This window comes from Astyanax mexicanus, chromosome 5, assembly GCF_023375975.1.
Source record: "Astyanax mexicanus isolate ESR-SI-001 chromosome 5, AstMex3_surface, whole genome shotgun sequence".
Classification (NCBI taxonomy): domain Eukaryota; kingdom Metazoa; phylum Chordata; class Actinopteri; order Characiformes; family Acestrorhamphidae; genus Astyanax; species Astyanax mexicanus.
In genome coordinates, this window is record NC_064412.1 from 57493357 (window position 1) to 57509355 (window position 15999).

Consider the following 15999-nt stretch of genomic DNA (forward strand, 5'->3'; position numbering starts at 1 on the left):
TAAGTGAGACGGCGTGTGTGTGTGTGTAATGATTAGATTTATCTTTGCTCCTGTCCACAATCTTATTTTATAGCTTTTCTCGGCTGTAATGAAAAGGTAGTATCTGTGATTGATGAGACGGGAGGCGGCTGTATTGATTGTAATGTAAAAGCAGAAGAGGAGGAGCAGCTGAACGATGCAGTTAATCAGAGTTCTGTTTACTGAATGTTGTATTATAGAGGATATAGAGATTATAGAGAATAAAACCATGTTTCTATAATACACAGATCCTGAGCACACTAACCTTATAACCTCACTTACTGTACGTATACACCCTGCACCCGTTCAGCACCAGAGAATACATAATAACACAATATATACTCCAGCAGCTCTGGATATACACTGGATAATAGTTATTAGTTTTTAATAAATCCACTGATAATCTCTGTTAACAGCATTATACATTTATATACAGCTCTGACAAAAAATAAGAGAGCACTTAAAAATGATATGTTTCTTTGATTTTACCAAATTAAAAACCATAATGCTTGGATCATTTTTGCACCAGGAGTAAAGCAGCATAAAGTTATCCAAAAGCAGTGTGTAAGACTGGTGGAGGAGGAGAACATGATGCCAAGATGCATGAAAACAAAAACTGTGATTAAAAACCAACCAGGATTATTCCACCAAATATTGATTATTTCTGAACTCTTAAAACTTTATGAATATGAACTTGTTTTTTTTGCATTATTTGAGGTCTGAAAGTTCTGCATCTTTTTTGTTATTTCAGTCATTTCTCATTTTCTGTAAATAAATGCTCTAAATGAGAATATTTTTATTTGGAATTTGGGAGAAATGTTGTCTGTAGTTTATAGAATAAAACAACAATGTTCATTTTACTCAAACATAAACCTATAAATAGTAAAATCAGAGAAACTGATTCAGAAACTGAAGTGAATCTTAATTTTTCCAGAGTTGTATATGAAAGATAAAATTAAAAATGATGTTCCCTAAGATATGATTATCTGTATCATAACATGGTTGAATTAAAGTACCTAGATAGCTAATCAATATATCGTAAATATAGTATTATAATGTGTTAGCTCCAGTTCCAGCTCTATTACAGCTTCATTAGTGGTGGATTCAGCCAATAAGGAGTGAGAGCTAAAGCTGAATAAGCTCTAAATTAAATGGTGCATTAATTCAGATAGCTGGATGCAACTGTATGAAAGTTACTACTGTTTTTAAAAAAAGTATGCATGACATATTTTCCCTTTTTATCATAATAAGAAAAGCATCTAAATGTAATAAGATGAGAAAAGCCCTAATTAAAGTGTATTATATATTAAAAAAACACATTCAAACACATGCAAACGTATAGAGCACTACAAGTATTCTCAATGTACCAGTGTGAGCATATACTGTAACTTCATGCTGCTAATCTGTGATTATTATCTAATCATATCTAAAGTCTAAATCAGTGGAATCAGTGGTACTTTGTTTTTATTAGAATCAGCAGAAGTGATGTTGCTCCAGTCCTGCAGAGACTCTATGGTGTATACAGTAGTACCTGCAAGTGCCACAGACTGTAATTTCCTTTTATTTCCTTTAATTTTGTTTAATTCCGTTTGTCACGTCTTGCTTTGTTTCAGACTGAGCGCCGTCATGCAGTGCCACCTTATAGGAGAACTCTGGTGTAAAATTGATTTTTAGTATAGTAAAACATGATAAAGAGTTCTAACTTTTGTTGAATAGCTCTCCTCCACTCTCCTGCAGCTTTCCGAGATACAGCAATATTGTGCAGTTTCTTTAAACAGGCTTTAGAATGGGTTTCAATGGGTCATATTTTGCCCCTGCAGATAAATCGATTTTTAACACTGTTATTTAGGTTTAAAGTTGCTCCACACCCTAATGGTAGATTCTGAAGAGTCCTGATATTTAAAACAATGCATTAATAACTTAAAAAGTGCACAAAAAGCTTATTAAAAACAATGTTTACAACCTACAGCAAAATCGAATAATACTGTACTGATCATGACTTTACTTTGAGATGGCAGCGCCCAGAGATTATGTTACGTTATAGGATGTAAACAGTGGTTTTAATAAGCTTTTTTTTGCACTTTTTAAGTTATTAATGCCTCGTTTTAAGTGGATCTCAGAAAGCTGCAGGAAAGCGGAGGTGAGCGGAGGTTAGTGCTCTTTATCAAGTTTTACTACACCCAAAAATCAATTTTACTCCGGATTTCTCCTAATAATTAATTAACGGCGGCACTAAAGAGTAGTAGAGGTGTCTGAGCTGCATGTGTAATGTGCTGTTTGTTGTGAGTTAATGGAGTCTGTAAACTGTATGTTTGGGGGAAATGTAACGGCTTGGTTTTATAATCCTTTTGGTGAAATAAATCTTTTGTTGCTGTTGTTTTTAATCAGACTGAGTGGATATTTTATTTATAAGTAGTATCTTTGCACAAAATAACTCTCACCAGCTCTTTTCTTACCTGTCCCTTTTTTAGAATGAGCTGTTTAAGGGCTCTGTCACTTTTATTCAAATACAAAAAAGCTGTCGCTGGCCACGCCCCATATTTACTTTGAGTGTTTACCATATGTTAGTGTTGGCTTGTGATAAACAGAAAAACAAAAACCAGCTAGTTCATGCATAACTGCGATAGAAGCGTACAATTCAATATTTGAAAGTCCTCACATCTCTCATCTGCTGACTTGCCAGAGTAGGACATTATGTACAGATCCCTCCCTCAAAAGAAGCCTGCTGGCTAATCCTGCTTTGTATTGTCTGAGGTTCTCAAACAGCAGATAGTAATTATGTTTCTTTAACTAGAAGAGTTGAAGAAACAGGTGAGGGGTGGATCTAGGGTGGTTCTATCCAGATTTCCTTATTGTGATGTCACAATTAGGGAGGGGAGGAGCATCTAAACGGCTCATAGTAGCCCAATATATTATATATAAATTACTACACCCAACACTTTCAGCTGATTTACAGAAAACTGATAGAATTTTGTTTGAGTTTGGAGTGTTTATATGTTTATAGAGGTAGTCAAGAATCAAGTGGACATACAAAAGCATGCAAAAGTGAGTTTTTAATAATATTTCCCCTTTAATATTATATTAAATATCGTGCATTGCATATCGAACATCAGACTACAGTAATATTTATGTGGATATTGTGCAGATCTCCTGTAATAACAGTATAAATACTATAATTTAAAGAAGCTCTGCTGCTCCACACAGCTGCTCTTTAGCTGATTTGGATGAAGCCAAGCTGTAAAAACCTGCAAACTGAACAAATGAATTAATTCAAAGTCACCTTCAGCCCTTCAGCCCTTCAGCCCTCAGCAGCAGCATCACGCCGGGGGACGGGACCATGACGCTCCAGATGGTAGAGCCTCACAGAGAAGTGTGAAGAGGAGTTTAACTAGACTGAGTTTCTACAAGAGGAGCAGACAGCCTGAATTATTGCTCATAACCTCCGCCGACCCCCTGAGATCATCCTGAGACGTCTGAATAAAAGTCCTAAAGAGACGTCAGCACAAAGAGATGCACATCTTCTGCTGATCTTCATCTCTGAGAACACAGCAGAACATCTGGACTAAACACTGACGGAGATAGAGACACCGCACATGATACAGGGGTCAGATTTTTTTATTTCTATTGCATTGGAAGCTTGTTTGTAATATTTTATATATAGCATATTGACCTTTTAAATCCTTTATATGTCATCAACCACCCATAAACAGTTAACACATGATTAAAAAGTGTTCTAAATCATATTAAATTAGTAAAAATACCTTTTATTATTAAGCTTAAGTACTTCTGTTTTTCCAGTGTAGTAAGCAGAGCAAAGTTACTGTTTCATTGGTTGATAAACTTGTTTATTGGCTGGTTCATGGTTAATTCTGATGGACATTAACATTAACAAGCTCTCAAATAGTATTAATGTGTGCAACAAAACGTTTAAAAATAAAGAAAATACATATTGTCCGTTGTAATGGATGCAAGTCTGAAAGGGTTAAGATGCTCTTCACAGCTGAACCGCTGATGCTTAACTACGATAGAAGCACATAACTCATTATTTGAAAGTTCTTACATCTCCCTCATCTGCTGATTTGCCAAGGGCAGTAGGTACAGATCCCTCTCTCAGAAGAAGTCTGCTGGCTAATCCGGCCGTCTACTGGTTCTATGCAGTTGATGCAGAGTGTAGAGAGAGGACACTAAAGGCCCACTAAGATAATCTGACGGTTGCTGTCTGTGTGACCTGATGAAGACTCTCCTCTATCCTCTTCAGTACAGTGCAGTATCAGCTGCAGACAGACAGCTGTCGTGGTGATAAGCTCTCTGATAGATGTAGGACACATTGCTCAGCACTGACATCCATCTCCCACTGTGCTGCTGCACTGACCATCACATCCATCACTCTGAGAAAAGCTGGAGAAGCATTCTGCCATCCTTCTGATCTCCAGATTCCAGGACATGAGGAGCTAAACTCAAGTATCGTAAAAAAAAAATGATGGATTTCAAAATTCTATAGCTTTAAGGCAGCAGCTGACATTTAAAGATCTCATTCCTTTATTTTTTCATTCATTTTAAAATGTCTAGTTGTGTCTCTAGTGTGAATGAATGTCACGTGAACTAGTTTTTGCTCTGGTGATCCGGTAAAACACTGCTTTAGTCTGGTGAAGGAGTGGGGCGGATGGGGAGCGATAGGATTTCACCTCTTGTTCATGAATATTCTTACATGCAAACATACAGTATCGCCTTTGATTGGCTAACAGCACTGTGACACCAGGATGCAGCAAAATGAACAACAGTTAGAACTGTTTTAAAATAGAGACATTTTTACACTAATAACTAATATCTTTCCAATGTCATCCTATGTTCAGCCACTGACCTATTCTTAGAGTCTCTGTTAAACATCAAATCCACTGGAGATCCTATTTAAACCTATAGATAGTTACACACAGAGGTGGGTAGTCCAGGTCCAAAACTAGTGTAAACAGAACTGTTCTAAACATACACTTACCATAGACTAATTCTAACCATTTGTTTCTTAGCTCTGAATTACTGGGTAAAGTATATAAACACTGATGTGTTATTCGCACAAATAACACAGGAATGAACTGCATGCTGTTCCTAGCACTGTTAGTTATCTCCTATCTGACGAGACGGCGTCGCCGCCCAGCTTCAGCTCTGCCTGTGGGCGCTCCTGAGCCAAGGTGGGCGGGGCCATGAATACTAATTCACTGGTTGATGTAGACACGGTGCTTTTCCTGATCGACTCGTTTTTCTGAATATTTTCTTTTACTAGCTGCTGCAGACAATGAGGAAGAGGTTCAGGCTGAGCAAAATCCTATTGTTTCTCCCCAAATCAGGTAAGTAAGTGATTTATATCTTGTTTCTCATGTTATTGTAGATGTTTTTTTCTCAGCAGGGCCTCCAGGACAGTCCTGAACGTCTTCATCTCTCAGCCCGTCATCGCTCAGCCTGTAGAGGGGAGTTCAGCTGACGTTCTGGGCACTGTGACTCACAGCGGCCATTACTGCCATTGATTTCCACTACGTCTGCTTCTGCCCTCTCCATAAATAACACTCCGCACCCGCCCTGATCTCCAGCAGCTACTGTTTCACCCATCGATTACTGAGGAGAAAAGAGTCCTGAGAACAAAACGCAGCACAGATATCAAACATAAATATGATTAAGGTGGAGCTGAACCTCAAATATATAAAAATCACCTGTTCAGAGAGGATAAACAGCGCTGATGTTGTGTAGAAATTATCCAAAAATGACAAAACCCTGGTTTGCTGTTAATTTTACTGCTCTCAGAATTCAAACACAGCATTTACATATTTATTTTTGTAGTAAATTAATACACAGTACAAGTCAAAAGTTTGGACACGCCTTACTTTCACACTTTCTGTAGTTTTTGTATTTATATATTCATGTATATATTCTTCATTCAGCATTTTTTTTATACTGTAAATGTATCTATCTATCTATCTATCTATCTATCTATCTATCTATCTATCTATCTATCTAGAGAACAAAACTGCAGTCAGAAAAAAGACCACCATTAACATTATACCGATGAAACTGGCACTAATCAGAATCACCCCAGGATAGAACAGAAGAGTAAGAGTTTCCTCTGTTGTAGAGAAGTACCAGTAAATGAGAAGGTGTGTCCAAACTTTTGACTAGTTCTGTACACTAATACAGTAATTAATGTGTATTAAATTAGCAGGTACTAAGTAATTAGTAGGTACTGAGTAAGTAATAAGTACACAGCAGATTCATCAGTGTGTGTGTGTTAAAACAACACAATAAAACAGACAGTATGTAAAGGTTTTAATTACTTATTAATCATTATAAGGTATAAAAAAGCAGAAATTAAAATAATTAGGAGGTATTTAAAAGCATTTAAAGTGTCCAAATTAAAGCTGTATATCCGAGGCTGAAGGAGATAACCCAGAGTCAGTTCTGTTATTTATTTATTTGTTTATTCAACAAAAAAAGTAGTTTATTGTGCCCATCAGGAACGAGTCAATAGCAACAGGATCAAACCAGCGAATCCTAAATTAGGGGATAAATCAGCGTCGAAAACCTGCAATCATTAATTACAGTCATTAATCTTCTCTCAAAGCAAGAACCTTAGTCTGGAATATAAAACACGGCTTCACTCTGCCATCCAAACACACAGAAACACCATCATCAGTTCATCACACACAGAACCTCCAGCAGAACCTCCAGCAGAACCTCAGGATCTTCTACATGAACATGTCGTCGTATCCGGGGGGAGGCAGATGATCCGGGTCTGGCCTGATTAATAAAGAATACAGAGGGTTCAGTTTACTGAACAGACAATGCAGAAAGATTTATATTTTTATCTTTACTTCTATTTCTACTTTCTATGTGTATTTCTTTTGATTAAATTAATTAATCTTTTTACTATAATTTGATCTTCATGAATGCTGTATGTATCAATTACTGAATAATAAATAAGTGTATTTGTAAGATTGTAATTGTAAGACTTGTAGTTCATTGTATGGTCATTTTAAATTCCAGTTCTATGCAATTCTATAACATTTTGTGTATATATTTTTTGATTAATAACAATTCTTCTATTTTTTATATATATATACAATGCTTGTTTTTCTATACTTCACTTGTGGAGCTATATAAAAGGTACTATCTACACATTATTATTATTATTATTATTATTATTTATTTTTATGCTATTAAATGCATTACAATGCATTACATTATATTAATAATAATATAATATAATTTTATAGTTCTCAATGCTGTATGGAACAATTAATAAATAATAAGTGTATTCACGAGATTGTAATGTAAGATGAGACCAAGCAATTCCTTATTAAAAACCTTTAAAAAACTTTTCTGCAGGTAAATAGTTCTCCTTTTTAACAGGTAAATCCTGATTATACACAAATTAAATATTAAACGGTAATGTGGTGAAATGATTTGCTGGGAATGGCTGGGAATATCGGTACAGTTGTTACCCGGGTCTGTGTCTCCCGACGGGTCCGAACGGGTCGAAGCGGGCACCGGGGGGCACGGCGCCGGGTGGGAGGACTCCGGGTATTCCTCCTGTCGGATCAAATCCAGAACGAGGGAATCCGGCTCTTAACGGATCCACGATCATCCCTCCTGCTCTCCCACTGAAACAACACATTAAATACAGATACTTTTACAGAGCTTTTTTTCTATGTTTGGTGTCAGTTAAAAAACTTACCAAATCTATTTCACCAGGAATTTCCTTATTTACAAAACAAATCTCTCCATTTTATCTAAATTTGTATCTAAATCCACCAGTGTAGGATGATTTTAAACACAGGTCTGTCTGTAAGAGGATCATCCAAAAGTCAAAAAGATAAATGTGAAACAGCAGGACTTCAGAATCAATACAGTAATTCTGTGTGTAATCTACACGGCAGAGCAGAGTTTTGGGAGAGGTCTCACCCGAATGGATCGAGGTCTGCTCCTCCTGCAGCGAACGGAGCCATCGGGTCTGTCCTGAAAAACACAGAAAGAGGATACACAGGTTTCTAAAGTGCTGCTATACTTCAGTTTCTCTGATTTTGCTATTTATAGGTTTATGTTTGAGTAAAATGAACATTGTTGTTTTATTCTATAAACTACAGACAACATTTCTCCCAATTTCCAAATAAAAATATTGTAATTTAGAGCATTTATTTACAGAAAATGAGAAATGACTGAAATAACAAAAAAGATGCAGAACTTTCAGACCTCAAATAATGCAAATAAAACAAGTTCATATTCATAAAGTTTTAAGAGTTCAGAAATAATCAATATTTGGTGGAATAACCCTGGTTTTTAATCACAGTTTTTTTTCATGCATCTTGGCATCATGTTCTCCTCCACCAGTCTTACACACTGCTTTTGGATAACTTTATGCTGCTTTACTCCTGGTGTAAAAAGTCAAGCAGTTCAGTTTGGTGGTTTGATGGTTTGTGATCATCCATCTTCCTCTTGATTATATTCCAGAGGTTTTTAATTTGGTAAAATCAAAGAAACTCTTCACATTAAGTGGACTTATTTTTTTGCAGAGCTGTATATTGCAGGGTTGGGCCAGCAGCAGCAGCAGTGTTGATAAGCCTCTGACATCATAAAGAACCTGATAGGGTTTGGGTCAGTGCGGCAAAGTGAAGCTGAAGATGAGCAACACACTCCTCTCTGGCCTCCTGCCACGTCCTTAAGGACGACACTCCTCCTCCTCCTCCTCCGCCCCTCTCTCCCTCTCTCTCTCTCTTTCTTTCTTTCTCCCCTCTCTTGGTAAAAATAACATTTTGTGCCTCTTACTGCCTTGCAGCTCTTCAAATGCTGAATGTCAAATCTTTCCTTTGTATGAGTCATTTATTCCTCCACTCTTAAATTTCTCATTTATCTTTATTCTGACCTTCTTTCACATCTAATAATTCAATTAAACTATTTTATCTATCCATCTACACTGGTGCTTGAAAGTTTGTGAACCCTAAAAGTGTATAAAAGGAATCCAGTTAAGCAAATGAGACAAAAATATGATACGTGCTTATTTATTTAATGAGGAAAATGATCCAATATTACATATTTGTGAGAAAGGACTGCAGAGTAACTTCTAAGCAACTGAAGGCCTCTCTCATGTTAAAGTTCATGAGTCCACCGTAAGGAGAACACTGAACAACAATGGTGCACGTGGCAGGGTTGCCTATCATACACCCTGTATAAGGTGCGTCGTGATGCTCTTCGCTATCTTACACCCCGTCAACAGTTTATTTTCACATCTTGTGCCTGCGCCGTTAATGATGGGCGTGGTGGTCTGGAAATTAGGTGTGTTCAGTTACATTTCTGGAGTATTTCTTTTGCTCTCTCACAATACCAAAGACACAACGACAAGCCCTGAATCCATAAATTTTTTTATAAATGCTCTAATTCATTAACACACCCACAGTCACAGTGGAATGTGTTGTAATTGGTCAAATATCTCATTTAATCACATTTATTTCTATTAAAGCCTGGGTCTGGAACAACAATGCGTTTATAAGCTTTTACACTCAGAGATAGAGCTGATAGCAGAATGTGGTGATGGGAGCTCTCCACAGGAACCACAGTGCGCTGTAACTGGAGAACCATCAAGGTCAGGAGCTTTTAGCCAATAATGAGAATCAAAGCTTCTGCTCTCTCTATAGAGATTTATTCAAATAGAACTCGGTCACTGAGTTTATTGTGATTTCTGTTTTAGTAAAGATGTTGGGATTTACTGGACTATTACTACTGTCATCAATAGCTTAATATTGAACTAATATTACCTAGTTGAAGCAAAACGAGTAAATGAGTTGCTTAACTGAATTTAAAATATTATGACTTAATTAATAATATATCGTATTTTTCGGAATATAAGGCGTACCGGATTATAAACCACATTATTTTTAAAGTGAAACGAGTGCTGGATGTTAATCTACACAGATTTCTCTCCTGAAAACTGTTTATTTAGGTGAGTAAATATCCAGTATCCAGATTTCCTCTAAGGCTAGCCATGGTTGTATAACTCTGTACTTCAGTGGAGTGTCTTTACTGCTCCTTAATACCTGACTGATAGAATTCATACATAAGGAGCACCGGATTATAAGGAGCTCTGATGAGTTTTGGGATAATTAAAGGATTTTAAGTGCACATTATAGTGCAAAAAATACAGTAATGTTATAAATTCAAGATCATTTTGATCAAATTCCACAGCGATAATGAGAACATGCAAAAAAAAGTGTAAAAAATGATGCACACTCTTTACTCACCAGTTTGGGGGGCGAGCGGTGGGGGGAACTCTGGAGGGGATGCGGAGAGGGTCGTGGTCGGGATTGGGTCGGGTGTCTGCAGCTGGAGGTCTTTCTCTCTTCTCTTTCTTCTCTGTTTTTGCTGCAGGCAGCAGTGAGGACTTCAGCTTCTTCACCAGATCTTCTGTGTTCTTAAACACACTAAAGAAGGATAGAAATTCTGGGTTAAAAAAGTTCTGGTGTTTCTGTTTTTCCGCTAGTGTCTCTCTGCCTCTATAAACAATTTAAATACTCCAAACATAAAAAAAAAAACCAATCCATCCGCTTCCTGTTAATCAGCTGAAAGAATTAAGTGTACGAAACGTTTTCTTCTATCAGCCGTTTAGCTCCTCCCTTATTGTGATGTCACAATAAGAAAACCTGCATAGAACCACCCTGGCTCCACCCCTCACTTGTCAACCCCCACTAGAGCCCCGCCCACTAGATTTTCTAGTTGAAGAAACGTTTCAAATTCGTTCTGCTGGTTGAGAACCTCAGACAGTACACAGCAGGATTATCCAGCAGACTTCTTTTGAGGGAGGGATCTGTAACTAATGACTGTGGCAGGTCAGCAGATAAGGGAGATGTAAGAACTTTCAAATAATTCGTTTTTTGGATGGTTTAGAATTTTAGACTAATTACAGTAATTTGAGGTAGCTTATGATCACCATTTAAATGACTCTTTGCTGGTGATTCTGTATCTACTGTAACTGTAGATTAACCCTCCTTCATAAACACTAATAAAAGCGATCTGAGAGTAATCTGCTACGCACATTATGCTGTATGAATTGTATGCATGTTTTAGGGTAAATTTAATTACAGAGTAATGACAACATATCAAAAGCACATAAACAGTAAAACTTTATAAATTAGTGTGGAATAAATGCATTTAAAACCAACCTGTCAAACGTCTGCAGACTGTTCTCATCTACATAATCAGAAACAGTGATGGTCAGGTCTGTTACTCTGTCTGTAGCGGAGTCCTGGTAGATATATAAAGAGGTTAGAGGTCACAAAACTTCAGAAAAGCAGGTTAAATATTCAGGAATTCTCATGTTCTTTAGATTTTACCATGAAGTTGAAGATCAGGGTGGAATCCACAGTGATGGCCTTCAGGAGCAGGTTAGATTTATCATCGCTGGATCTGTAGCGCAGGGTGTACAGCTCTTTGCTGGCGTTCCAGGCTGCAGGAAGCAACTCGGATTTCTTCTCTCCATCTCGAGGCTACAGGATGGAAAGAGAGAGGAACTGTAAGCTGTGTAATACTTACATATAATTACACATTAATGTATATATATATATATATATATATATATATATATAGTATTGCAATGTGACCATCAGCTTAGACAATGTGAAACCAGCTACCAGCAAAAGCTGGAATTCTTTCAGCAGAGAAAAACAACAAACATACAAATTATATATATATATATATATATTTTTTTTTTTTTAAGGAAGAAGACACCAATGAAGAAGCTGATATAATTATGTTATCACTAGTTCTGCACCATAAATGATTAATTATTAACAGTACAATAAAAAAGCAAATCATTCACTTACACTTTTAAAAAATTAGCTAGTTTAGTTTAATCTCCAGCACTAAGCTTATAATAAATAAATAATACGGTGAGATAAACACACACAGATTCACACGCTGTTCTGTGGAATAATGATGTTAAAATGACTAAGAAAGTGCTATAAGGAGTTTTACACATCTTTTAAAATACTAAGAAATATTGTGATTATGTATATATATATTTTTTGCAATTGTCAATTTATGCTTTCTTAACTTATTTTATATTATCTTATCAATTATTTTGTGCTGTGTAAATGTATAATGTGTGAATTAGGTTTGTGGTGTAGCTTTGTATTGTATATGTTGTGTGAATGGTGTTGAATGTTATGTTTGGTTAAAAAAGGAACAATAAAAGAATATTATTATGACAAAAAAACGTTAGTGTGCTGTGTCACTGAGCTACACTTAATTAACGTTACACTTAATAAACAATAAATTAATCAGCTGGAGTTATGTATTATAACGTTATATAAGAAAGAGTGAGTAGCCGCAGGGTTAAGAGACAGTGTTAATCATATTTCACTGTATTTATATTGAGTTTTATTGAGTTTTATTGAGTTTATTAGAGAAAACTCACCTGATCTCCAGTCCCTAAACACTTAAACCCGCTTTTAATAATCTCCCAGTGAACAAAACACACCGCCGCGTCCTGAGCGCAGCTAACAGAGCCCAAAACCCCGCTGTACAGAACCTCCAGCCCCGCCATGACCCAGCAAAAACCTGCAGAACCTCCAGAACCGAAACCAAAACAGCCCTGATCTGTTTACATCTGCTGCATCACACCGCCTCCCCGCTTAACCGGTCCGGAGTGAACACGCAGCCGCCAGACTTCAGTTCCGGTGTTGTGCCGAATTATGCTACCCGTCGATACGTGCTTCCTAAAGACACTACGTTACATGCGGTAACCTACATTTTATTATTACTTCTCCTGTGTTTTATAATAATTATGTTTTCCCGTGTTTTTTTTCTGTGCATTTAACAACCTGACGACACTGTCATTACACCGTCAAAGTATAATGACTATTAATAATAATAACAACAATAATTAAAAATAAAAATAATTTCTCTAAAAATACAAAAGCAGATTATAATAAAATAGTACATAAACTTCTACTGGGAAAGTGCTTTAATACTGTGCTTCTTTTATATGTTTACCTTTAAATATACACAAAAGGGTAGCACGGTTTGATAGGGTAGCACAACTCGACAGAACACCGGTGCTGTGCCAAATTCAAGCACCCTCCACCAGGAAAAACACCCTCACTAGGGATAAGCTGCGGGTGACATGATTATTTTTATTTCTTAATATTTATCTTATAACAGGTTATAACAGTATATTGGGTATTTCCATTCTTTAAGTAAAACTAAGTTAAAACCAAGTAGACAGTTATGTGCGCGCTCCCGAAAGGGGGATGCTTTTTCGGGCGGGGGTGCTGAATTCGGCACAACACCGGGTCTTCATATCACTGTAGGCCGCTAGAGCCCGCGGGAGAGTCCTTAGTGAATGGGGTGAATGGAACTAAAAAAACTAAATAAATAAAATAAAAACAATTAAACAAAGAATTTAAAATAGCAAATAGCTAATTGTTCATTATATTCCTTTAATATTAAAAGCATAATATAGTATTTCATAAAAATATGTGTATTTATATTTTTCTGCAACAAACATTTTTCGACTTTTTGACACCTTTTTTTACTATTTTTTTTATATAAAAATAAAATGAATACAATAAAATAATAAAATATTATATATAATATAATATACAGTAAAATATATATATATATATATATATATATATATATATATATATATATATATATATTTTAAAAGAACAAGAGACACTTCCATTATGATGATGATTTTTGACATCTTTTTATTTATTTATTTACTTATTGGCTGAGGCTCTTGGAATATTCAGCCAGGATGTTCAAAGGGATGTTCTAAAACTCTTATGAATGGTTTATGCAGGTATCATTTAGCCTTATTGCCTTATTAATACTGGCCTATAATAAAGTCTTAATGAATATCTGTCGGTGTGTAAAGACTAAGCATGAGTCAGAATAGTCGTTTATATGATTTAAATCTATACCTAATGTTAACGTTAATGAAAATATATAAACACACAATGATTAATATGATTTATAGGCCGCTTCACTCAGCTTACTCTTTAATGTTCAGTCTTTTAGTTTCTGCAGATCAGTGTTTGGATCACAGTGATATCAGACAGACCTCTAATAACTAAACCAGCCCCTGTTTACAGTAACATGGATTTTCCACAGATAGACAGAGATGAGCTCTTCTCTCTCCTCCTCCTCTCACGGTTTAACCCTCCTGAAATAAATCATTAAAGAATGTGGTCTCCAGTTTCATCATGGAGCTTCGCCTGACTTTCTCCAACCAGCAGGAATGATAACACAGCCATCTGCTTTAACTTCAGCTCCATTGGAAACACATTGTTCAGAAGTTAATTTCAGAAGCTTGCTCTGCTATTCGACCCAGGCCTTGTTATAGAAATGTTAATTTACAGTGTTTATAAAGACCTTTGTGAACTTTTGCCAAACCCTGAGAACTTTAGATCCAAACTATTCAGACTATTCCTCCTTATTGAGCTTCTATTCCAGCTTTATTACTGACTGTAGAGCCTGGACTGATTTTAGTACCATTTATCAAGAGTGAATCACATCTACATCCTCCATCCTCCACTGAAAACCCAAAAATCAGTGTTCTAATCAGAAAATTAGAATATTATATAAGACCAATTGGTACTTTGGGAGCAGTGTGGGCAGTGTGCCAAGTCCTGCTGGAAAATGAAATCCACATCTTTATAAAAGTTGTTTTCAGCAGAGGGAAGCTGTAAGATATGAAGTGCTGTAAGATTTTGTTGGAAAACAAAACTGCACTGACTTTAGACTTGATAATAAAACACAGTGGATCAACAGCAGCAGATGACAGACATGACTCTCCAAAAAAACCATCACTGATTGGTGGAAACTTCACACTAGACCTTGAGCAGTTTGGACTGTGTGTCTCTCCACTCTTCCTCCAGACTCTGATCCCTTTATTTAAACATGAAATGTTTAATGAAGTGTTTTAGCAAGAAAACCAGACAATGGCTCAGTTAATACAGACCAAAACCCTTTTTAGTGAAAGCAAATTTGTGTTAATTGTTTTTGTAGCATCTTTTACTCCTGATATTTTCTGTGAAACTGAAGAGTTCGGACCAAACAGAGCTGGTGTAAAAGTGAAATCAGACTTTATTAATCTTTATTAATCTTTAACTAAGATCTTAAATCTGAATCTGATTCAGTCTATGTTATATTTCTGTCTGTAAGTAAGTTGCAGAACTCTGTGCTTTATAACAGTAAGAATGGGGCCACCATGTCTGAGGGTCTCCAGCCGGGTCCCTAACGAAACCCAGACCTGATGCATCATTATAATACAAAACGAGCTGCAGGTTCTCACGTTAACGCCAGACCGGCCCCACGCCACCGCGTGACCCCGAGCGTGCAGTAACGAGCGGCTGAGCCGCGTCTACAGGAGGAGGAATCTCTCTAATAGTGAGGATTGTGATTCACGCCTAATGACCTGACCTCACCATCAGAGCATCCACTTCACACAGGACACGACTGAATACATCAAACATTAAATACAATGTGAATGAATGTGTGTTATTATGTGAACATGGACCTTTTTATCTACATGAACAAAATATTTGTCCTTTCAAAGGAACTTAAAATATATGTAATACAGTGCTATAAAAAAGTTTGGGCACCCCTGATAATTTTCATGATTGCCCTTTATAAATATATATATATATATTTAGATCAGCAATTTCAGTTTAATATGTATGTCATATAAGCAGGTGAACATAGTGATATTTTAGAAGGGAAATTAAGTTCATAGGATTTACAGAAAGTGTGCAATAATTCTGACTTAATTAAACTAAATGAGCCAGACTCTCATTGGAAGCTATAAGAAGAGTTTAGAGGCTGTTATTTCTGCAAACAGGTGTTCTTCTGCTATTTGATATATTTAACTATATTTAATTTAAATTGCTAATCCCAACAACTGAATATTTATAAGGGAAAATCATAAAAAATGATCAGGGG

At 36.3% G+C, this 15999-nt stretch overlaps 1 protein-coding gene across 1 annotated transcript; it reads right to left on the bottom strand.

Annotated features, from left to right (window-relative positions):
- Positions 1-6456: 6456 nt before the first annotated feature.
- psmf1 (proteasome inhibitor subunit 1) lies at positions 6457-12702 on the bottom strand. The gene is made up of 7 exons (XM_007258487.3): positions 12467-12702; positions 11385-11537; positions 11214-11296; positions 10296-10475; positions 7966-8019; positions 7506-7664; positions 6457-6801 (listed from the first exon to the last, which is right to left on the bottom strand). Exons 1-7 carry the CDS (start codon positions 12593-12595, stop codon positions 6750-6752), a joined length of 810 nt encoding a protein of 269 aa, XP_007258549.3. The 5' UTR covers positions 12596-12702; the 3' UTR covers positions 6457-6749.
- Between the last annotated feature and the right edge of the window lie 3297 nt (positions 12703-15999).

What these genes read in the sequence shown, in the direction of transcription:
- psmf1 (XM_007258487.3), bottom strand. Translation starts at nt 12,595, where the DNA reads ATGGCGGGGCTGGAGGTTCTGTACAGCGGGGTTTTGGGCTCTGTTAGC. An exon ending in GTTTAGGGACTGGAGATCAG is followed by an intron (nt 11,538 to 12,466) that starts GTGAGTTTTCTC and finishes TCCATCCTGTAG; the next exon opens with CCTCGAGATGGAGAGAAGAA. An exon ending in GCAGACCTCGATCCATTCGG is followed by an intron (nt 7,665 to 7,965) that starts GTGAGACCTCTC and finishes GTGTTGTTTCAG; the next exon opens with TGGGAGAGCAGGAGGGATGA.